The sequence below is a fragment of the Xyrauchen texanus genome, chromosome 15 (genome assembly GCF_025860055.1).
Source record: "Xyrauchen texanus isolate HMW12.3.18 chromosome 15, RBS_HiC_50CHRs, whole genome shotgun sequence".
Classification (NCBI taxonomy): Eukaryota; Metazoa; Chordata; class Actinopteri; order Cypriniformes; family Catostomidae; genus Xyrauchen; species Xyrauchen texanus.
Window position 1 is genome coordinate 18,808,035 of NC_068290.1, and position 25,098 is coordinate 18,833,132.

The 25,098-nt window shown below is 38.4% G+C and overlaps 1 protein-coding gene across 13 annotated transcripts in view; it reads left to right on the top strand.

Annotated features, from left to right (window-relative positions):
- The window catches only part of LOC127655637 (myocyte-specific enhancer factor 2D homolog), a 108,491-nt gene that overhangs the window by 58,631 nt on the left and 24,762 nt on the right, over positions 1–25,098 (top strand). For 9 of the 13 annotated variants that reach the window (XM_052143538.1, XM_052143542.1, XM_052143543.1 and 6 more), the window contains exons 4-5: positions 12,187–12,324; positions 22,542–22,749. In XM_052143538.1, coding sequence (XP_051999498.1) covers positions 12,187–12,324; positions 22,542–22,749 — 346 coding nt within the window. Of the gene's footprint in view, positions 1–11,960; positions 12,096–12,186; positions 12,325–22,541; positions 22,750–25,098 lie in introns of all 13 variants that reach the window. The other 4 variants (XM_052143537.1, XM_052143545.1, XM_052143547.1 and 1 more) reach the window with 2 other exon arrangements.

A 25,098-nucleotide genomic window follows, 5' to 3' on the forward strand; every position in this document is an offset into this window, starting at 1 on the left:
CTAGTGGTGTCAAAATCTATGAAAAACAATTACAGGACTTAAGATATACACTTATCCTTATGTACATATATGTACTTTTTAGCCTAAAATGTTAATGCTGAATTTAAAAAAAAATGGACATGTTAACTACCCCTGAACAATTACAAAGCTGTCTAGTGCTTAGGGAAAAAGTGTTACGTTTTGTCGAAAAGAGCATTTGTTTCATGAAGTATTTGAATACATCAGTGGTCTCCGAGGAGTGTGATGGTGAGAAACTGAGTGCGAGTTTATGTGTGTGTGTGTGTGTGTGTGTGTGTGTGTGTGTGTGTGTGTGTGTGTGTGTGTGTGTTTTGCAGAAGCCCCCAGTGGTAGAGGTGCATGTTTCCTGTTGGGTGCAGCTGCAGAAATCCTTTGAGAGAGAGAGAGAGAGAGTGTGTGTGTGCGTGTGCGTGTGCGTGTGCATGTGCGCGTGCACGCAGACACTGTGGTGAGGGTGTTGGGCCACTGTGGGCCACATCAGCTCAAGGCTGACTGGGCTAATTTGTGTGTGAGTGTGTGTATAAAGGCCGAAAGCTGTCTCATGTAATATTGAGTGGCAGCATGACAGTAGAGGCAGACCCGGTGCTTGGTTCCCAGCTTTCGGCCTAATAAGAGATATCTTTGGGGGCAGTACCATTCATAACACCATTCATGTGCCTTACAGCCAATGAAAAACACATCTTCACCCCTCAACATATAGTAGGTCATTAAGTACAGGTGTATGAAAATGTTTAACTGCTTCTTAGAGTTTCTGTCTCCCCAGCAGGGTCGAACACTCCATTCCAAAACCTAGTGAGCTGAAAAAGGCAGTTCCAAGAATGCATTTCAATGAGCATTGTGTAACAAAAAATCCAAGATAGTGGATGAGGCAAGAGAAATGTTAATTATAAATAAATGTAATTAAATACTAAAAGTATCAGTAAAAAAGTTTCAATATCAGTTTATCGTATTTTCCCGAAATAAAGTAGCACCTGAATATTAAGTTGCACCTGGTCAAAATTGCATTGTTGACAGAACAAAAACAGCAGATAAGTCACAGTGGCAGAGGTTGGATGCAGCAGACATTCAGACCTGGGAGCAGCTGCCTGATTTCCAATTAGACACTCAACATGTCAAAATGCACTCCGTGAAGATAACCACAGGATCTTCGCATCGTATCATGCAGTATTTGGCCTTGTTTAAATTGGGAGTACCTGCTTTAAAGGGTTAGTTCATCCAAAAATAATTTGCTCAAACTCAAGCCATCCTAGTTGTATATTACTTTTTTCTTTCAGCCAAACTCTATCCTGACTCTTCCAAGCTTTATAATCGGAATGAATGGTACCTTAGATTTTGAAGCTCAAAAAAGCACATCCATCCATCAAAAAAGTAATCCATATGGCTCCAGGGGGTTAATAAATGCTTTCTGAAGTGAAGCGCTTTTGTAAGAATAATATCCATATTTATAACTTTATAAACTATAATCACTGGCATCAGGTAACGGCCCTCCATGCGTTCATGAGAGACTCGAGTTCTGGCGTATGACGTAGGCGTAGCGTAAGCTCCGGTGAGAAATGATCAACGCGAAAGCGGAGAGGATAGAGGAAGCCAGTGAACGTGTGGACGACTGTTACTGGAAGCCAGTGATTAAAGTTTATAAAGTTGTAAATATGGATATTTTTCTTACAAAAACACATTGCTTCACTTCAGAAGGCCTTTATTAACCCCCTGGAGCCGTATGGATTAATTTTTTGATAGATGGATGTGCTTTTTTGGGCTTCAAAATCTAAGGTAATATTCACTCCCATTATAAAGCTTGGAAGAGCCAGGATATTTTTTAATATAACTCTGATTGTGTTTGGCTGAAAGAAGAAAATCATATACAACTAGGATGGCTTGAGGGTGAGCCAATGATGGGATAATTTTCATTTTTGGGTGACCTAACCCTTTAAGTAATCGTGTGTAATGTTCTTTGACATAAACTTGGCAAATATGACATCTAACATCTGTTTATGTAACTCTATGCTGTATACAAATAAGCAGCTTTTAGTCTGAATAAAACAACATGCCTGTTCTGTTTTATTAATTTATTAACATTAGCGACATTTGTCTGATATTTGCATCCCTCTTTACTATGCACTATTTATCCGGTTCACTGACTGAATGTTTTTACTACCGGTGTGATGAAACGTAATTTTGTGGGCATGTGAGGAGTTGTGTGTGACAATGGTCTTGAGTTTGTTAAAGCAATAATGTTACGATGACAGAGTATTTAAACTGGTTATATAAAGTACTTTGTAAAGGCAAAATGCTCTGAATAGGCGACTTTAAAATGCTACTACACTCTATGACTTTTTGTGTGCAACCATATGCATTTTGATGTGCAGCATGTTTGATTGGCCAACGTCAATTAGGTATATATTATGTAAATAAGTTGCTTTGGATTGTAAGTGGCAGGACCTTTCAGATGATGAAAAATACTGTGACTTATTTCAGAAAATACAGTAATTAAAAATGAATTATTGTACCTAATATGTGTGTGTGCTATGTACTTTTAGGCTTATTAGAGTTCTGCATCTTTAAGGCTAATTTTACTTACTGTGCATAAAGGCTTCTTTAAGTTGGCCAAAAAATATGACAAAATGCACAGACGTTGTGCTTCATCCCTGAAATTCTTGAGTTAGGAGAACTCGGCTAGTTGAAGAGCATTGACAATCAGTTAAATCTAATTGTGGGTGTGGTTTGGACGTGACGTTCTTGATTTATTTATTTTCCTCAACGGACTAAGACCATGTCCACTAATATGTTTCGTTTGAAAACAGTAACTGTGCTACGTTTACGTGTTTTAACCTCACTAGAACAGTGTTTTTCTCCACCTCTCTCCATTACCATAGCCTACTTTGAAAAACTATTATGTTAGAAAACTAAAAACAGAGTTTTCAAACGAAAATGGATTCATGTGGAAGTGGCCTAATTTTGAAACGATGCTACGTGTAGTATAAACACAGGCTTAGTTTGCCTTGGGTGCTTTAGTTCATTCAGGAAAAAAAAAACTTGGCTTCTTGAATTGTATAAAGAGTCTCCTTTGTGCTTTACGTGAGGAACGCTTTAGAGTTGCTGCCTATGCAGAGCATTTCAAATAAGTCACTTGCAGTATGAGGTTCCATAATAGTTAGGATGTAGGCATCAAGGCAGCTCAGTAGGTTTTGGAACAGAGCTATCAAGAGAGAAAGACAAACAAGAAGAGAATGAAAAAGTAAAAGAGATTTGTGCTGTATTAATTATGAAGTGCCACTGCACACATTCACCCTACAACTCAATGTATATACACACACACACACACATTCAGGCAGGCATGCTTTCACACTAATGCACGACTGAACAGATGCATATTTACGCACAGACTTTCTTCTCTTTTTTTTGTGTTTGTTTTTTTTTTGCTGTATCTCTCATCTCTCATCTTGCTCATCTCCTCGCTCCCCCGTGTGTGTGTGTGTGTGTGTGTGTGTGTGTGTGTGTGTGTGTGTGTGTGTCTGGGGCTGCCTGCTTCTTCTGCCAGAGCTTGTTAATCTGCTTGACTGCAGATCCCAATCAGGAGAGAGAGAGAGACATGGAGAGAAGGAGGGGGAGACTGAAAGAAACACAGAGAGGGAGAGAGGTGAAGAGTGGGTGTTTAAGGATGAAGATCTGTAGATATTTCTTATGCAGCTTAGATGAAGAGGCTATGGGGACTTAAAGACAATATGAAATAATAGAGCTGATTTACTTAATTAATAAATGTCCCTGGTCTTATTGTGCACAATTCATCTGTGCATGTTAATACTAATTCTGTGTCCCCCTTACCAGACTCTTCTTAACGAGTTTTGTACTATCCAACTAAGATGAGCAAGAAGACATTTTATCAGTCACTTATTTTCTATTGCTTCTGTCATGCTCATTGGTCCTAAATTAGGCTTCACAAAATTGTATGTTAAACATTAAATATCTTTTGATTGGCTGTGACTGTCATGTAGCACTGCAGGTTCATTGAGGTCAGTCAAATTGCCTGCAGCTGAAAACATTTGTTTCGTTCTTTTGTCTTTAAATTTCCTAGTTTCCCACAGCTGTTCAAGAGAACACACTTACTTACAGTAGAAACATTAGCCTATTCTTTCCCTTTTTATTGGCAGTCTTTTTCATACGAAGAGTATAATTCCAGATCTGTGTGGTAAAATGCCTAGCATCTCTGATATATGTCGGATGAATGAAGGAAGACAGGGGAAGGCAAACGCCCTTCACTACCCCCTGTATGTTCCCTTCAGTGTAATCCATGTCGGACAGATTCTGCAGAATCCCTTAAGACCTGCCATATACATCTAACCTCTTTTGAGCATGTGCTGCCACTGTACATTGAGACCAGCATAATAGTGCTATCCCATCATCAGAGCAGTGTTTCCCAACCACTGTGCCGTGGCACACTACATGTGTCATGTGGAGGGCGATGTGGCGCTTGACGCTGGCGTTGAACGGAGCGTTGACGCCTTGACTCAATTCATGTGAAATGCTTTACAATGACGAAAGAACATTATTGAAACTGCATTATTATATAATGCTAATTATTATTATTTGTTTATTATTATGGTCTTTTCTGATAAAAGCCATGCTCAGTAGTTTAAATAGGCTACTGTAGGAAAATTATACCATAGATCTGCTTTGTGTTAATAATTCTTTACTTAAGTCAGTAGATTTGTAGTCATGGAAGTTTTAATAAAGGAGAAGGACGATATTGAAACTCACTATTGTTAGACTATTATTGTTGTCTTTCTGGATGAAAAATAATACTCAGACTGAAGGTAGACTATAGATCTTCTTTGTCCTTTTAATGCATAAACACCATAAAGTCTCTTGGTAGACTCAAAATGATTCAACGACTCACTCATAGCACATAAAACGCTCATTTGTCGCCACGAGTGACACTTCCAGAAGGGGTCTCTGAACTAATCAGTAAATAAAATTGAACAAATTTGTGAAACAGATGCAAACCACATCAAATTGCTCTTTATTTTGCAGCTAATTCTGCACAATTGTAAACTTGAATAAATTGAATCACTAAAATAGCTGGAATTGGTGCTTTTAGCTTATCCTTTAAACAAATATCCCCAGAAAATATGCCGTGAACCAAGGCCCTCATGAGCTTGCATCCCTGTAATTTGTTGTCACATTGCAAGAACAAATCTACCAATTAGAAAAGATGCACATTTTTTTTTTTCATTACTCATTTAGCAACCTGTGACCTCACACAGCGAGCCTACCTATGTGACTTGATTTTTTGATGTTGTTGTTTTTTGTTTTTTTTTGCATAGCCGAATTTCAAACATTACAAGTAAACACGCTACTTAGACGGACAGAAAACATGGACAAGTTCTTGAAAAGGAAAAATATTGACGATGGTTAGCCTATTTGGGATAGTGGTGTGCAGTAGAATTATTTTAGTCGTAAAAAGTGTGCCATGTCAGAAAAAAGGATGGGAAGCACTGCATTAGAGCCCAGAGTAAAATTCGTACTTTAATACAGAGTAGGGCTGTCACGATTATAAAATGTATCTGACAATTAATTGTCAAACAAATAATTGTGATTATGACGATTAATTGTCTGTTTTAGGGCTATGATGATTAATAGTCTCTTTTAGGGCTTTCACAATTAATATTTTTTGAATTGCAAAAGTTTTGAATTCACCCAAATCTGCCACTTTGATGAATTATAGTACCAATTTCCTTCCGAAACAGCAAAATCTGTACATTATTCAAAACTTTTGGCTGCCAGTGTATTTTACTTAAAATATATAAATAATAAAATAGGGACATCATTTTCTGGAATTTTCCAAGCTGCTTAAAGGCACAGTTAACTTAATGTATGTAAACTTCTGACACACTGGAATTGTGATATAGTCAATTAAAAGTGAAACAATCTGTCTGTAAACAATTGATGGAAAAATGACTTGTGTCATGCACAAAGTAGATGTCCTAAATTACTTGCCAAAACTATAGTTTGCTAATATTAAATCTGTGGAGTGGTTAAAAATTTTTTTTTAATTACTTCAACCAAAGTGTATACAAACTTATATATATACATACATACATACATACATACATACATACATACATACATACATACATACATACGTACATATATACATATATGTATGTATGTATGTATGTATGTATACACACATTGGCGGCCAAATGTTTGGAATAATGTACAGATTTAGCTGTTTCTGAAGGAAATTGGTACATTAATTCACCAAAGTGGCATTCAACTGATCACAAAGTACAGTTAGGACATTACTGATGTAAAAAAACAGCACCATCACTATTTGAAAAAAGTCATTTTTGATAAAATCTAGACAGACCCCATTTCCAGCAGCCATCACTCAAACACCTTATTCTTGAGTACTAGACAATCACTTGCCATTATATCAAACACTGCTGAAAGCTATTTGTTTCATTAAATGAACCTTAACATTGTCTTTGTGGTTGTTTTGAGTTGCCACATTATGCAATAGACTGGCATGTCTTAAGGTCAATATTAGCAAAATAGCAACAAAAAAAAGAGAGAGCTTTCTCTAGAAACTCGTAAGTCAATAGTTGTTTTGAGGAATGAAGACTATACAATGCTTGAAATTGCCAAAGAAAATACAAAGGTGTACATTACAGTCTTCAAAGACAAAGGACAACTGGCTCTAACAAGGACAGAAAGAGATGTGGAAGCCCAGATGTACAACTAAACAAGAGGATAAGTACATCAGAGTCTCTAGTTATAGAAATAGATGCCTCACATGTCCTCAGCTGACAGCTTCATTGAATTCTACCCACTCAACACCAGTTTCATGTACAACAGAAAAGAGAAGACTCTGGGGTGCAGGCCTTATGGGAAGATTTGCAAAGAAAAAGCCACTTTTGAAAAACAAAAATAAAAGAAAATGTTAGAGTGGACAAAGAAACAGACATTAGACAACAGATTATTGGAAAAGAGTGTTATGGATCTTAACCCCATTGAGCTTTTGTGGGATCAGCTAGACTGTAAGGTGCATGAGAAGTGCCCGACAAGACATTTATGGCAAGTGCAAAAGGAAGCATGGGGTGAAATGTCACCCGAATATCTGGACAAACTGACAGCTAGAATGCCAAGGATCTGCAAAGCTGTTATTGTTGCACGTGGAGGATTTTTTGATGAGAACTCTGTAGTTTAAGAAGTTCTGAAAAAAAACAACAAAAAAAATATCTAATTGCAATAGACATTTTTCACATTATTAATTTCCTGACTATACATGAATGATGGTATGCACATCAGAGAAGGACAGGTGCTGCTCTGGATGGCATCTGTGGTTCGGGCTCAGTGAAGCTCAGAGTTCAACTGAATGATACACAAACTTGCTATTAATTCTATTTATATATTCACTTAAAATTCCTTATTTGGCATTAAAATGTGATTGGAATTTGAAGAGCAAAATAATCACGTTTATCTAACTGCTGTTAGATCAAGTAACCGTGATCAGACAATTATTTAATAATCATTACAGGCCTAATGCAGTGTTTTAATTGGCATATTGAGCTGGAAAAAGCTAAAGGGGAAGTCCATAATTTCTTTGCCACTAGCATGAACAAAAAAAATTGCACTTATTTATAGTTGTCTTTCTGCATTTTAAATGCGTAGTTCACCCCAAAAATCATTTAAAAAATAATTGTATTATATTTACATACTCACCCATATAACTTTCTTCTGTGGAGCACTATTAAAAAAAAATAATAAATCATACAATTAAAGTGAATGGTGACTGAGGCTGTCAGTGTCATTCTGCCTAACATCTCATTTTATGTTCCACAGAAGAAAGTCATACGAGTTTATCCCTTTAAGAACTATCCCTTTAAGCTGCCATAGGAGAAAGTATTTACACACAAAAATTATGCACTTTACATATAAGTACTAATAATATCGACAGCTCATGTTAAAATGAGTGCAAACTCTTAACCTCTCCTTTTAAGAGATGTGAAAGCTGTGTGTGCTGGACACCAGCTAAACCCTCCTAGATATCGAGTTGATACACTCCAGCTTATTCTCTCAGATCCGCCTCCACAGTGGGCTGAGCCGTGGGCTATCAGCCCAGATCAGCTGTTAAAATGACTCCATTAGCCTCATGTATGAGTTATAGTCAGGCTGGCCCTGATAATGGTAGACATGCAGCCTTTAAAGGAGGAATGGGGATTGAGGGATAAGTAGGAGGGGTGGAGGGTTCACAGGGGCCTTAAGCTGTCAGATGGGTGTATCTGGACGCTAGCATGTAAGCCGGCAGGCTGCAGTGAAGCGGCTTTAAGCATGTTCTCAAGGGATGGCCAGAGGGGGTTGCAGCCTTCTACGCCTTACATGTTGCAAATGGGAGTTGACATTACATTCTGCTTGTATAGACATCAGCGCACACTTGAGCACACTGCCAAACACTAAAGAGAGAAAAGAGGAAGAGAGAGTATGTGTACATAGCAGGGTCAAAATCACCATAGGCCCAATATTTATTTAATTTGTCAGATTCTTAAAGGTACAGTTCATCCAAAAAAAAAAAAGTTTGTCATCATTCACTTACCCATATGAGTAATGTTGTTGTTCTTCTAAACTTTTAAATCTTTTGTCCTGCCTAACATCTCCTTTTGTGTTCCATGGAAGAAAGAAAGTCATACAGGTTTGGAACACATGAGGGTGAGTAAATGATGACAGAATAGTCATAGTGGTTAAGCTATTCCTTTTTACTTTTACTTTTTTGGTAGCAAAAATAAAAGTACATCTTGAACATTTGTTTGCATCCATGTTACACTGGAAGTGGGAGTTTGAAAAGAAAATACAGGAATGAGTCAGCTCAGGAAGTCATGGAAGAAGGAGAGTATTGCTGGATTAGAAAAGGACAATAAGGGAAGGAACACATAAAGACAGTAATAATGTGAGGACATTGGTGAATAGACAAGAAATGTGCACTGTGGAACATTAAAAGAAGAAAGTAAGTGAAGGTTGAAGGGTTAAACTGGTGAAATAACGTAAAGACATTAAAGGGAAGTTAGAAAAAAGGAGCATGTTGGAGGACAGAGGGCGGTTGCAGGGGGAGGGGCACAACAGAACGAGGTTAACCAGTCAGAGGCAGCAGAGCTCTGCAGGGGAATCTTCCCTTGGCAACACTAACAAGCACCCGCCCCATAAAAGAGAGACAGCAGGCAGAGAAATACAGGGACAGGTGAACAGATGGCGCAGACTCTGAGACAAGCTGATCAGCTGACCCACTCCTCACTGTGTTTGCACGAGAGTGTGTCATGTATAAACTATCAGAGGAGCTAGTTCAAATGGTTGGGATGTTAATTCTTCTTTCATCTGTCATTCTTGCATCAGATCATCATGCTTGCTAAGGCACCCGTTATTTCTGTTGCTCATACTTAGGGTTTATTAAAATCTCGAACCACAGTTTGTCCGACGGACAATCATTCACCCAAAAATGAAAATTCTCTCATAATTTACTCACCCTCATGCCATCCTAGATGTGTAAGACTTTAATTCTTCTGCTTAACACAAATGAAGTGTTTAGAAGTATATCTCAGGTCTGTATTTCCATACAATGCAAGTAAATGGTGATCAGAAATTTTAAGGTCCAAAAAGCATATTAAAACAGCATGCACATAATCTATTTGACTCCAGTGGTTAAATCCATATCTTCAGAAGCTGTATGAGAAGTGATGGTGAGAAACAGATCAATATTTAAGTCCTTTTTTAATATAAATCTTCACTATCACATTCTTCTTTTGATTAAGAGGATTTGCATTATTCGTGCAAATCACCACCTACTAGGCAGGGAGGAGAATTTATAGTAAAAAAGAACTTCAATATTGACCAGTTTCTCACCCACACCTATCATATCGCTTCTAAATACATAGACTTAACCACTGGATTACTTTTATTCTGCTTTTATATGCTTTTTGGAGCTTAAACATTTTGGTACCCATTCACTTGCATTATAAGGACCAACAGACCTGAAGTATTCTTCTAAAAATCTTAATTTGTGTTCTGCAGAAAAAAGAAAGCCATACACATCTGTGATGGCATGACGGAAGTAAATGATGAGAGAATAAAAATTTTTGGGTGAACTATCTCTTTAAAGACACGTTTTGGATTTAATAAAAGTTGTGCTCAAGCAACATTATTTGTGGCATAATGTTGATTATCAAAAAAACTAATTTAAACGTATCGATTTTTTATTTAAAAAAAGTAAACTATGATAACAAGAAAATATAGGATAAAACCATAATATAAATATGGTTACAATAAGGCACTTACAATGGAACTGAATGGGGCCAGTCCATAAATGTTAAAATACACTGTTGCAGGGCTGAGGGCAACGCCAGGTCATGATTGTACACACCCGGTCCCTTATCAGGCTAATCAAGCCCCCGAGTGGGATAAAGGCCCACTGCGGAGGATGGTGCGGGAGAGAGAGATCATTTACAGACATGTCCGTCGTGTGTGTGTCTTTTGTTTAAGTTTATCATTAAAATATTATTTATATTGCCAAGCCGGTTCTCGCCTCCTCCTTTCCATTGAACTGCGTTACATACACATTGTTTCAAAATTATAGCCACAAGACTTAAACATTATACATTTTAACATGATTTTAGTGTGATACAATTGCTTACTAACCTTATCTGGATTATAGGGTTTGTTGTCATGACAAAAAAGTTGTAATATTTGAAGTAATTTTACACAGATAAGGTTAGTAAGTGATTTTATCACTCTAAAATCATGTTAACATGACTTGCATTAAAAAAGGTACCCACGCCATATCTAGGGACCAGAATATTATAAGACACTTGGGGTGACCTTTTCGACTTGGGCCAGTATGCAGCCACCTAAAACATTCTAACAGCTGCAGAGCAATGTGTTAAAACCACTCCGAACACTTGAACAACTGCGTAGCAACGCTCTTGTACTGTGGTGCCAAGTTTGCACAGGCAAGCACCACTCATAAGTTCTTTACAAAATATCATAATTCTAGTTAATTGTAATGGCATAAGTGTTAATGATCCACATATGAGACCATGTTGATCTTTATTGCTTCAGATCAGTTTGTGTTGTGCTATATTTCATGTGCAAATCTCTTATGGCAGTATGACCTCTGTGAGAGGGAGAAAGCTGTACAGAAAACGGGTCTTGATACCCCCCGCAAAGCTACTTAGAGAAAAGCTTGTTTGGTAAATCTTCTCACAAAAAAAGACGACCCAAGCTGTTTTCAAGCTGAAACAGACGGACTGAGATTCAAATCCACAACTCTCTTTTCAGCCTCTTCTAACTTATTTTCCAGCCCACGGTTGTCTGTGGGCTGCACATTTTCATCGTGTTCCAAGTCATGGTGTAAAATCGAATTTAGCCTCTTCACACCATCATGAAACATTTTGCTTATTTACAGTGTTAATTGAGTTCTTGGTTTATTTGTCACACATTACGCTGTAGGACTAAACTTGCACTCTGTCATTTTTTTCCACATTAAAAATGTTTAACCCCTAAAGAAATGAATAGTACTTTTATTTATTTTTTTAAATCAATTACCCTCATTGGGGCTGCTATGTTGAAATTACATGGCCAGTCGAACACAACTCGTTTTATTTTGATAACCCCCCCATTATCGGATGCTATTGCTTAAATAATATACTGTATTAATCATGACGGACTACACATAATGTATTTCTAAGGGCATTGATAATCGAAAATGATTGCTTTAGCATTATACTGCATCCACACTACTAGGTGTCAGTATAAAGACCATGAAAACCGCAATTTTGGCCAATGCAAAATTAACAAAAATTACTGAGTGCACCTTTATTAAATCAGTGATGCATTTTGTGTTTCTAAATGTGATATGTGCTCCTCTCTCTCTCTTCTCCTGTTTTGAACGCATTAAGACATTGAGAAAGAAAGGCTTTAATGGTTGCAACAGTCCAGAGCCCGACGGGGACGATTCAATCGACCAAAGTCCATTACAGGAGGACAAATATCGCAAGAGCGAGGAGCTGGACATCCTCTTCAAACGCTACGGAGTGAGTATTGTTCTTGACCTTGACATTCTAACCTCCCTCCTTCTCTTTCTTTCTCTCCCTCTCTCCTGTCCTCTGTGGGCAATAAACAAAGGCTCTGAACAAGAAAGAGCATCGGGATTCAGAGAGTCCAGACCCAGAGGAGCCATTCTCCCTCACACCTCACACAGAGGAGAAGTACAAAAAGATAGATGAGGAGTTTGATAAAATGATGCAGAGCTATAGGCTATCAGTGAGTACCCGTGTGAAGAGGCCTGCTGTCGGCCCGGCAACAAACTCACAGAGCACCCGGCAACCATCTCTCACCCCCTTCCCCTCCCCTCCCCACCACCCCAAATCCCTTCTGAATGTGTGTGCTTGGGCAAGGTTAGGGCAGTTTGAAGTGAGAGGGCGATAAGTGGGCTGTATTGCTTTGATGCTCACAATCGTGTTTTCGAAAATGGCGGTGAAGCGCAGTGGCTTTGATTTATTGCTGTCTTCATTCTGCGTGCTGTTGTTTTGTGTTTTTCATGATGACTGATGCTTGTATCGAATTTGCCAGGAATAGAATTCTGACTCATCTGGGTCCCGTTACAGGCACTGGTGAAGATGATTTTCATTAAGGCACTGTCAAGAATGCTTTATGCATGAACTCTGCATGAGGAATCTCCTTTCAGGAGGTAGAGAGATAAAAACATGTAGCTCACTGTCTCTATATAGTGTGTGGTCGAGTTTGATATAGCCTTATCATACTGTAGTTTCGCTTATGTTGTGATTTATGATTCAACATGATGTGAGCAGTGAAGATTGGTTCTTACAGTAGGTAGCGTTAATTTTATGTAATTCTAATGGAAAAATCTCAAAAGAAATACTCTTCACCCAATCCACACAATCAAACTGACTTGACAAGGCTTCTTAAAAATGAAGTAGTCTTGGTCTAAGATGCTGATTTTTTTATTTTTACAACAATAGAGATACTGATTATTTTTATGTTTACATGTCTGATAATCAAAATTTAGAACCAATATTAACTGATTGTTAATTTAGTTACACATTTCCCTGTCTAGTAGACTAGTCAAAAGGCATCTTATCATAGAGATATTAGACTGAATTTACTACAGTATGTTAACATAATGTCGGGAGTTTGCACAAGTGAATTTTGTTAAAAGCTCTGGCTGCCCTACAGTGACCAAATTAACATTGTTAACCTCAAGTAGCATTAAAGGGATAGCTCACCCAAAAATGGAAATTCTCTCATCATTTACTCACCCTCATGCCATCCCAGATGTGTATGACGTTCTTTCTTCTGCTGAACACTACGTTTTTTTAGAAAAATGAGGTATTTAAAAATACCTCATTCTTCATGCATATCGCCACCTACTGGGCAGGGAGGAGAATTTATTGTAAAAAGGACTTAAATATTGACCTCTTTCTCACCCACACATATTATATCACTTCTTAAGACATGGATTTAACTGGAGTCATATGGATTACTTTAATGCTGCTTTTACATGCATTTTGGAGCTTCAAAATGTTGGTACCCATTCACTTGCAATGTGAGTACCTCAGAGCTGAGATATTTGTTTGTGTTCAGCAGAAGAAACAAAGTCATACACATCTGGGATGGCATGAAAGTGAGTAAATGATGAGAGCATTTTCATTTTTGGTGAACTATCTCTTTAAATGATTAGTTCACCCAAAATTATAATTCTCTCATGATTTACTCACCTTTAAGCCATCCCAGATGTGTTTGTCTTTCATTCTTAAACATAACCAAAATTAAGATTTTTATACGCACACTTCAGCTCTGTATGTCCATACAATTAAACTTAATGGGTGGCATGAGGCTGCTGGCCGTTTGATGGTCCAAAAGGATAAATTAGGCAGCATAAATAGAAATACACGACTCCACTCGATCAATGAATGTCTTCTGAATAGGGCTGCAACTAACAATTATTTTGATAATTGAGTAACGTAATGATTATTCAACTATTCAGCTGATTATTGCGATGATTAATCATTAGCTCTAAACCGAATATTCAGCTTCTACTTTGACTTGAAAGGTTGTAATAAACGGGGGCTTGGGTAGCTCAGTGAATAAAGATGCTGACTACCACCCTTGGAATTTGCGGGTTCGAATCTCAGGGCGTGCTGAGTGACTCCAGCCAGGTTTCCTAAGCAACCAAATGGCCCAGTTGCTTTGGAGGGTAGAATCACATGGGATAACCTTCTCGTGGTCGTTATAATGTGGATCGCTCTCGGTGGGGCACATGGTGAGATTCCGCGGTGGATGGCGTGAAGCCTCCACACGCGCCATGTCTCCACGGTAACACACTCAACAAGCCACGTGATAAGATGCACGAGTTGATGTCTCGGATGCGGAGGCAACTGAGATTCATCCTCTGCCATCCAGATTGAGGAGAGTCACTCACTACGCAACCTTGAGGACTAAAGTGCATTGGGAACGGTGCATTCCAAATTGAGGATAAAATCGCGAAGAAAAAAAAAAGGTTGTAATAAACATGCTTACTAATAATAAAAAGGACAAAAATTATCTTTTTAAAAATACCTAATTTACATTCATTGAATTAAAGGGAAAACAAATATTTGTATTAAGTTTAATTCAGTAAAAAATTATTCACTGCAAAAAATCATATTGTAATCAAGTGTTTTGTCTTGTTTTTCATTTAAAAATATCTAAAAATCCTTAACAAGATATATTCACCTGAAACAACATATAATATATTAAGACTTGCTTTCAGTTAATTTTGTATAGAAGTGTATTTTTTCACTTGTTTATTCATCTGCCAGTGCAGTAAAGTCAAAATATACTTATATTGAAGATCTATTCTCTGAAAACAAGTCTCAATATTTTATATTAAATATTTTAATGTATCTTGGTTTAAGGATTTTTTGTTATTTTAATATTTAAATACTACATATTATATTCAACATTCTCAGACAACAAATTTGTCTTCTGCAGTATAGCTCCTAAAGTAAATGTACTTTATTTTAAATTAGTTTTTTTTGTTCACTTCAATCCATCGTTAACTTTCAAAAAAAAAACTCTCTCTTCTTAATAGAGCTGCTTATCGCAGATTTTCTTCAAATAAGGGTGCGATGGAAGAGAGTTCCTGCGCCAGTGTACATCAGCCGGTGTAGTCTCAATCTCTCTCCCTTAGATCGGGTCACTTCATGCGACTCATAGAAGCGGCGCTGATCCACAGAAATATGCCAGTTTCGGTGTTTATACTTATTTGCATGACCTACTTCCTTATTTGAACTTTAATAAAGGATCCATTAAAGATATAACGGCGAGGTATTTCCTTTAAAGACGCTCTGACATGCCAATTTTTCTTCAGTGGAACGGCAGCCCCGGCTCTGCTGTATTTCACATTGAGAGTGCTTCTGTATTGTTATTTTGTATTTTTATAAAATTTCCTCATACTTTGTGATCTACATCACATGTAGTTGTTTGGAAAGTTTAGAGTGCATCTGGGCTCTAAGCTGTGTCTTATTCCTCTCCTCAGTCACGCTCGAGCTGCAGTGCTGCTCTCGTGCGCCTTCAATAGTTTCATATCTGGTCTCATGTTAAATTAGATCAAATGACTATTCGACAACGAACATTTTTGTAGACAATTTTTTATTGTCGACGTTGTCGATAACATCGACTAAACGTTTCAGCCCTACATCTGAAGCAAATTGATTATTAAAATATTTTTAACTATAAATCTTTACTTTTTGCCAGAGCTGGAAAAATGCTTGAAATTACCCGAATCTCGCATGACGTTTGTTCTACTGTTGTAAACAAAGTGTACGCTTCCATCTTCTCACGTGAACCCCCCATCACGCTTGCGTCATGCAACAGCTCAATGATGGGTCGACTGGCAGCAGGAATAGTTGGAAATGTTGATGAAAACTTTACATTACATTGGAAAGATGTTTTTTTATTATTATTATTGTAAACTCCAAAGATAAACAAACCCACACTTATTTCATAAATTGTTTTATTTTAATGGCTAAATTTCACATTCATAAATGTACATTTTCAGGAAAAAAACTTTTTATAGTATTTAAAAATTAAGTGAAGCATTATATTGAGTAAATATTGCCCTCGAAGAAACAAAAAGCTATTCGAATTTTACAAACATGTACACTTTTTAAAATTTTCTTATAATATTATTTATACCTCCCCCTAGCATTTGAAATGTTGTATTGTATTTGTATCGTTTGTTTTGATATTTTCTTAAATAAAAAAATTTATAAAAAAGAATGCGAAGAGCGTGAGATCTTGCTGACAAAAAAAAAAAAGACTGGTAGCAGGAAGTGTTTTTTGCAGCCATTTGCTTTCATTGTATGGACAATATATTGTATGACATTGTATGTGCTTATAAAAATCTTAATTTTGGTTCTCCTGAAGAAAGAAAGACATTCACACCTGTGATTGCTTAAAAGTGAGTCAATCTTGAGAGAATTTTCATTTTTGGATTAACTATTTCTTTAGGTTCCTTTACCTGCGAAAACCGAGAATCAAGAGTGAATGTCGTTGTACCTACCCCGAGTGTATAGAAGGGGCAGGACATGAGATTGTGTCATACAGATACAACACTTAGTTTATAGAAAGCTTATAAGAAATCAACCTCACCCTGACAGTTCTGAGGGGGGCGAGTTAACAAGCACATTCACATCGCTCAGTAGCAGAATGCTTTGCCTTTAAGAGGGCTCCAAGCGGATCTAGTAGAGCACAGCCAGGTTCACAGTTCGGTAGTGAAACAGCTCCACTAAGAGTTCCACTAAGGGAAACATAATGCATATCTATTTTTTTAACTAGAGAATGTCTAAGAGTGTGACGAGACACAAGTATGTTAATGTATTTGTGTGGGAAACACAGTAAATATATATGCAAGCAGTATGGCCCGAGTGTGGCACCGCTTTACATTCGAATGTCGAAAGCACAGCCAAGACATAAGAGATGAAAATGAAGTATGACGGCGTTTAACATGAAGGGCCGAGTATTGCATTGTTGCACAGGTGTGTGCGGTCCGTGAGCAAAGTGAATTAATCAAGTTCTCGCAGCGGACCTTAGAACACAATAATTAATGCTGCTGCACAGACAATATCTGTGAAGCCACCGAATGCATGTCAAGATTGTAAAATCGTTTAAAGGTGCTGGGCGAAGCCTAACCTGCCGCCAGGCAGATTTCTTGTATGGAAACACTATTTTCCCACGCCTAAGAGGCAGCCATACCTCTCGTTGAGTGGGCCTTACAGCCAATAGGGCATTGGGTTCCCTGAGATTTGTACGCCAGTGTAATAGCATTGACAATCCAATGTGACAGTCTCTGCTTTGAGACTGGCATGCCTTTCGAGCGACCTCTGAGACAAAAAGCTGGTCGGTTTGTCTGAATTGGCTCATGCGGGACACATAGGTATGTAGCGCTCTGAGTGGACAGAGCGTTGCCAAAGAGACCAGCGGGGGATACTGGTGCATCGAGGAGATCCGACTTGTCCCCATCGTGTATGTCGTTCAGCGTCAGCCAATGGTTACTGTCTAGGATGACCAGATTTCCCATGAAGCGCCCAATCGCTCCTGCGGTGGCCTTTGTTGCTCTGCGCCAAATTGGTCGCAACACAAAGTTCGGGTTGGGACTGGATTCATCCTTTTTTTTTTTTTTTTTGGCCTGTTAGACCTGAAGCACTGCAATCGTGTGCAAGGTGGCACCAGCTTGCCCAGCTGTATTATAAGCATGTTCCACTAGTGTCGAAGTAAGCCGGCATTGCTTAGACGGGAGCAGTGGGTGGGATCTCAGGCCAGTTTGTGTCGAGGGACATAAGTGGGCTGCTACCGCCTGTTCAAAGGGGGGAAGCGAGCCATATCCCATTTGGTCTCCACGGTCGATGGATGTGAAAGCTGCTGTATTGGAGAGATGCAGCCTCACCAAGTATGGTGAACTCCACAATTTGGAGATTTCATCGTGGACCTCGGGGAAAAATGGGCCAGGTGCAGTCTTACTTTGGTGGCCCGGCAAAAATCACTCTTCCAGCCGAGAACAAGTTGGCTCTAATGGAGGTGACCGTTCGAGCTCCAGCTCGTCTATAGCCTTAGTGAGAATGCGGACAAGCTCTGTATCCACCTTCTGTATCCCCGAGGTGACAGTGTCTGAAGCTGTGATAGATACGCTGTCATAATTCTCCTCTTCTCCATGTTCACTGCTGCCGAACTGCACAAGGGCTGAAGTGCCATCGGGCGGGCGAACACTTTTTGTGAACAGGACGGGGGAAGAAGAGTGTGGGTGTGTGGGTGCATGCGGGACCTGAGCCGGCAGTACAGCCTTACAATTCAGCCTCGAACAGCGCTGCTTCTGCGTGAGCATGGCCCAGACAGAACACACAGCTCTTGTTGCCATCAGACGTGGGAACAGGTTTCCCACATCTGCACTTATGCGATGGCATCTTAAAAAAGACGGTCCAGTCAGCGCAAGTGTGGAAATATTTAACTCTTTTAGCTCTCCGGAGCTCGGCAGGGGAACGGTCATCTTCAGGAAGGGAAGCGTCGTCCACTGCAGGTAAGTGCAATTCGACAGTGAAATAAATTCTGACTGATGCCGTTATGCCGCCCGCTTATATAGAAAGCTGAGCGCTGCGTGCTCAATGTAATTTGCTGAGCGGCCCCGATCACCGTTGGCTCAATTTAGTTGCATCTGAATTGGCATTATCCGATAGGAGTTAAGAAATCTGAGAAAAGGAGTTTTTCCTATAAGTGTCAGCTATGCTATATAAGTGACCGAAATCGAAAGGGAACAAAGGCTACCTTAGACAGAGGATTATGTTCAATTAAATGAAAATGAAACAAACAATATATTGACTTCTAAAGCCACTTTATGTAATGTCTATTCAACAATTTATTTGCGATGGCTTAAATGTCTCAACAAATGGCAATTATTTGGCATTTATTGATCAGCATATTGTCATTATGTCATTTTTAAACAATTGGCAGCCATAGTTAAAATATACCCGAAAACACTTGATGATTCCCCTTTTTCAAATCCAGATAGGATGTGATATAAAATTCTAATGGGGTCTATATTGTGGAAAGGCATATTCTAAAAGTGTTGCGTGATGATAAACTGAAAAAAGGGGCAGTTTTCCTCTCCCACTCTTGACCCAGTGCACCATTCACGGGCCATAGCACAAACAGAGGCATACAGCACCTCTCTTTTTCTTTACCACATAATCCCAGTATGAGTGCCCGAAGAAGCAGGGCTAAAACCTTAATCCCTCTCACTGGGGACACCCTGTAACATGTGTATTATGAGCTCTACTTAACAGGCCAGAAAATCATCGGTTTACAATGAGTTTTTAGATTTTCAACACTAACTGTCTCACTTGGCCATGGGTACCTCTGTGGATTCCGTGAAGGGAATTTGAGATTTATTTTCTAATTAAAAAAATACATTTTAAATGTGCTCTTCATTCTGATTTTACATGTTTCAAACTGACACATACAGTTAAGTAACTATATTTCAATCTAATCAATTAGTATAAATAAAAGTAATAATTAAGTATTATAAGAAACCTTGCCTGTGGGTCTAATTATCTTGAATTAGTTGTATCTATTTGCGATAAATGCACAGTCAGGTGTGCCAGAGTTTCTGGCTGAGAATTTGGAGAGCAGCACACTAGATGTTTTTTGTTGGACTGTGTGTATGTATTTAGACACGGCATCTTTAGGTAAATTCCCTGTTCTGTTTCGTGCTGCATGCTCCATATTTTAAACCAGCTACTCGTCTCGCACAAATGATCGTCCCCTCTCCTCTGCCCTTCCCTCACCCTGCCTGGCCTGCGTGCACTGCTGGGTGATGTCTCTTCCACAGTCTCAGCCAGTAACATGCTATGCTTCAATACAAGAACCATAGATGAGTTCAACATTTGCTATGGAGTCAGATGAAGTAGCTTTCGTAATCTAAACCCTGTTTATCCAACTTTTTTATGAGGTGCACTATAACGCAAGAATACATGAAGAATATTCCCTTTTTAAAGCAATCTTCAGTGTAAAACTTAAATTAAGCTCTGTTGTCAGCATCTGTGGCATTAAAATTATTTAGATATTTTTAAAACATGGATGCATGCAGGGCAACCGCTGTATGTTTGCCTCGTACAAACTGAGGTATGAAATTATTTTCTGTGGTAATCTACAGCATGCCAGATGCTATTGATAGAGCTTAAAGGAAAATTTATTTTGTCAATTTCTCTCCCTTATGTTGTTCCAAAACCAGACAAATTTCTTCCATGGAACACAATTTTTTTTACCATTCACTGTTTTTGCACCTATTTTGCATACAATGAAAGTGAATGGTGACTGAGGCTAACATTCCTCTTCTCCTTTTGTGTTACACACAAGAAAGTCATATAGGTTTGGAATGACATGAGGGTGAGTAAATTATTTTTTTCATTTTTTGATGAACCATTCCTTGATTTCAAACTTGCATTTAAGATGCAATATTCCTTTAAAGAAGGCTTTGTTAGTGTCCCTAGTGAGATATCACTATTTTAGATTCTCATTTTATACAGTTTATTGGGACTTTCTTCAAAATGTAGTGTTTATGGAAGAGACAGTCCCAATATGTGCTGGTAAAACGAAGCTGCAAGGAAGTTTTGGGATTTTAAAGATATAGTTCACCCAAAAATTAAAATTCTCTCTTTTACTCAGCCTCATGCCATCCCAGATGGGTATGAATTTCCTTCTTCTGCAGAACACAAACAAAGATTTTTGGAAGAATATCTCAGCTCTGTTGGTCCTTTCAGTGCTAGGGAATGGTGACCAGAACTTTGAAGCTCCAAAAACCACATGAACGCAGCATAATATTAATCCTTTAGACTCCAGTGGTTAAATCCATATCTTCAAAAGCAATATGATAGGTGTGGGTAAGAAACAGATCAATATTTGTATGTTTTTTTACTATAAATCTCCACTTTCACTTTCACATCTAACATCATTGTGGCACCTGTTTAGTTTGACTTTCACATCTGAAAGTGAAAGTGGAGATTTAAAGTAAAAAAGGACTTGTATGGATTACGTTTATGCTTCTTTTATCTGCTTTTTGGACCTTTGGATTTCTGGCCTCCATTTACTTGCATTGAAAGGACCAACAGAGCTGAGATATTCTACAAAAAATCTTAATTTGTGTTCTACAGAAGGAAGAAAGTCATACACATCTGGGATGGCATGAGGGTGGGTGAAGTATTCTTTTAATCGGCTCTCTTCAAACTACATTTTTTTGCTAAACCACAGAAAGAGAGATTGAGAGTAGAGAGCTGACAGAGAGAGGCTAGAGGAGAAATGGAGAAGGACAGAGGAACAGCCAGTCTAACTCTTATCAAACTGGGTCCCTCTCAGAACACAGGAGGCCTAGTGTGGCCCACATTCTAATTTTAGAGGACCTGGTTTTGCTGAGGATCATAGGAAAATGGATCTCCGTCAGTGCATCTCGACAGTTTGAGTCCACTGACTGCCGAAGCTGGTTAATTGCGCTTCAAAAAGCAAAAGAACAAGGATCGGCTGACTCAGGAGTTGTCACAGCCACATACCCCTTGTTTGAAATGCCTGAGCCTTCCCTGCACTGTGGGTTATTCTCTAGGGCCATATTACTAGTTTAAGGGCAACTGTCATAGACCACAATTGATTTTCCTAGGCTACAAAAAATGCTGGCCCATTATGTTAAAATATTTTAAAAACTGGATGATCAATTTTATTCAATGTAAATCTAGATGGCTTTTGATGTAAAAACACACACTATCAGTCAAAGTTTCAACACTCCTACTTAATTGTAATTATTTAAGTCATCAAAAATATTAAATAACTGTGTCCAAACTTTTGACTGGTAGTGTAGGTAGAGGAAAGCCTCTTAAAACATTTTATTCTTTTGTTTCTAAAATGGATTATTTATACATCTGAAATAATCTAAAATGCATCATACAACTGTGTCAAATCTTCTGAAATGAACTCTGCACTTAACTCTCAGCTTCCCATGCTCTGCTTTGGAGATGTTTGCACAATTCACTGCATGATATTATAACCAGCGTGTGTGTGTGTGTGTGTGTGTGTGTGTGTGTGTGTGTTTATTGCACTGGACATTTGCGTGTGAGTGGATGTTGTTCACCCAAAAATGAAAATTCTGTCATTTACTTCCCCTCATGTTGTTCTAAACCCTTATGATTTTCTTTATTTTGTGGAACACAAAAAGAGATGTTTGGCAGAATAATTGACAGCCTCAGTCACCATTTACTTTCATTGTATCTTTTTGCCCTCCTGTCTAAAATCTCTTTTTGGGTTCCATTGAAGAAATTAAGTGACACTGGTCTATGACAGAATTTCATTTTTGGGTGAACATTCATTTAATGTGCATGCAGATGTTTGTGACTGTCTGCAATGACATGGCTAACCGTTTCTATCTATCTGTGCTTTGTCAGTCTACAGTGCCACCACCAACTTTCTCCATGCCAGTCACAGTGCCGGTGTCCAATCAGAGCCCTCTGCCATTCAGCAATCCCAGCAGCCTCGTCACCACTTCCTTTGTCACCTCCACCCTCACAGACCCACGCCTGCTGTCACCACAGCAACCCCAGCTCCAGAGGAACACAGTGTCTCCCGGCTTACCACAAAGACCTGCTAGTGCAGGTAAGAGAGCAAATCATTAGGACTGGGTACCAGTTAGCACAACAGGAAAGAGGAGATGGCAACTCAGGGGTGTCCAAACTACAGATTTTCTAGTGCGGCCTGTTAGAGATTTTATAAATGCAGTTTAATTTGGCTAGCTATTGAGCAATTATATGAAATTCCTATCAAGTACAGCCACATCTCACAGCGCATTGTCTCCACTAGTGCATTTTCTTTGCTGTTATCACAAGCTTAATCCACTGGCGAAGTTCAACATGTGTTTGATAAAATTCTGATTTCAATGGATGAACCGTCACGGAAAAGATTGATGCGTTTTGTATAGGACCGGTTTCTAGTCAGTTAATACTGTACTTATGTACTCGTTCTTGTGATAATGTCCCAATACTACACATCTTACAACTGAGTAAGTTGTGGAAGCGACTGCAAAGGGTTTATTGAGCATGCAGAGATGTACGAGCGGAACACACTTTCCTTGAACGTCCTCTATTGCGTTGGGAAGTTTAATTAATTGAAGTGAATTGGTTCATTCTGATGTTTCAAATTATTTTTGGGCTTTCAAAAGTCACTTGAGAGTGAGGACAGTGAATGAGCTGTGTTTGCTCAATTGCTGCCTCGCTCAGCTCACACATGTGCATCAAACAAATTAAAAGGAGCTAAATAATTTTGAGTATCAACATTAAAAACATTGTAACTGGATTGTTGAATAATAAAGAGATAATCCTTGCATCACTTTTATTACAGGTAAATGTAGGCCTATCTAATTCTGGCTATTGTGATGCGAGACATCCAACATTGTATAGCAGAAGCTTCGATGTGCTTTGCAGTGATACTGAATGGACGTCAAAAATATAAATATGTAAAGACATAACCCAAAAACCAGTCAAAGTTGCAGAAGCTCTCAACCAGAATATTATTCTATATAAAGTTGTAATACATGTAACAGAAGACACTGTTCCATTACTGTGGAACACTGTTCCAAGTGTTCTTGGTGTGTGAAATATACTTTATTAACTCATGTATGGAAGCATACCATAGAGCACAAAGTGATTAAAACTTGCATAATATAAAGCTTACAATATAAAGACAATACAATAGTGGCAATCTAATAACATTTAGCCCTTTAATGCAGTGATGCTGCCTGTGACACCTTGTTTTTTCAGGCCCCCAATAGAAAAAGTGTGGACACCCCTGTGGTAACTCATGTTTTGTACATGTGGTTGTAATGTTGCCCTGTGGGTGTTGGATTACCCAGCGCTGCTGTCTCTGAGACACACCAATGATTTATGCATAGGTGTGAATCAAAGTGGCTGTCAAATATTTCTCTCTTCTTCTTTGGAGTGGTAGTGTACTGATACTTTATCATTCATGAAGTTCTGACTTCAGACCATCCTGTGAAGTCTTCTGTTCAGTTTTGGATCTATTAAATGTTCAGGGTTCCCATGGTTATGGAAAACCTAGAAATATGAGGGAATTTAAATGGATAGTTCACCCAAAAATGCTCACTTTCATGCCATCCCAAATGTTTATGACTTTATTTCTTCAATAGAATACAAACAAAGATTTTTAGAATAGTATTTCAGCCCTGCAGGTCCTTTTAATGCAATTGTATGCTGTCCAGAACTTTTAAGCTTCAGAAATCACATAAATGCAGCATAAAAGAAACTCATATGACTCCAGTGGTTTAAAATGTGTCCTCTATGCTGCCTTTATGTGCTTTTTGGAGCTTGAAATGTCTGGTCACCATTCACTTGCATTGTGTGGACCTTCAAAGATTAAATATTTTCTAAAAACCTTTGTTTGTGTTCAGCAGAAGAAAGAAAGTCTTACACAGCTGGGATGGCATGAGGGTGAGTAAATGATGAATTTTACATTTTTGGTTGAACTATCCCTTTAAATTCCATCATTGCCAGTCCTGGATAAGTCATGGAAATGAATTACATCTTAAAAGTCATGGAAATTTCCAATGTTCAAATGTAACTGCCTGTGTGATTCTTTGTGGTCAGATGTTACTAGTTAATATGGAAATAGTTAAAAATGTTTCTAAAAAGGGAAGAGTGAATGATAAAAGCCAAATTCGCCATTAAGACATATTTTTTGTCTTTTTGAAGTAAATTTAACAGTAATGTTATCGTTTATATCTACTAATACCAAGGATCAGTACCAAACATAATTCAAAATCTGCCCACAGAAACTATTAGTAAAAATTCCTAGTCCTAATAACTACTTAATCCAGCAAACACAAATAACTGGAAAAGTCATGGAAATTCTTTGGTGAAAAACTGTGGGAGCTTGGAAAATGGTTTGTGTGTTTATGCTGAGTCACATTGGCATTGTAGTGTGTGCATCCTA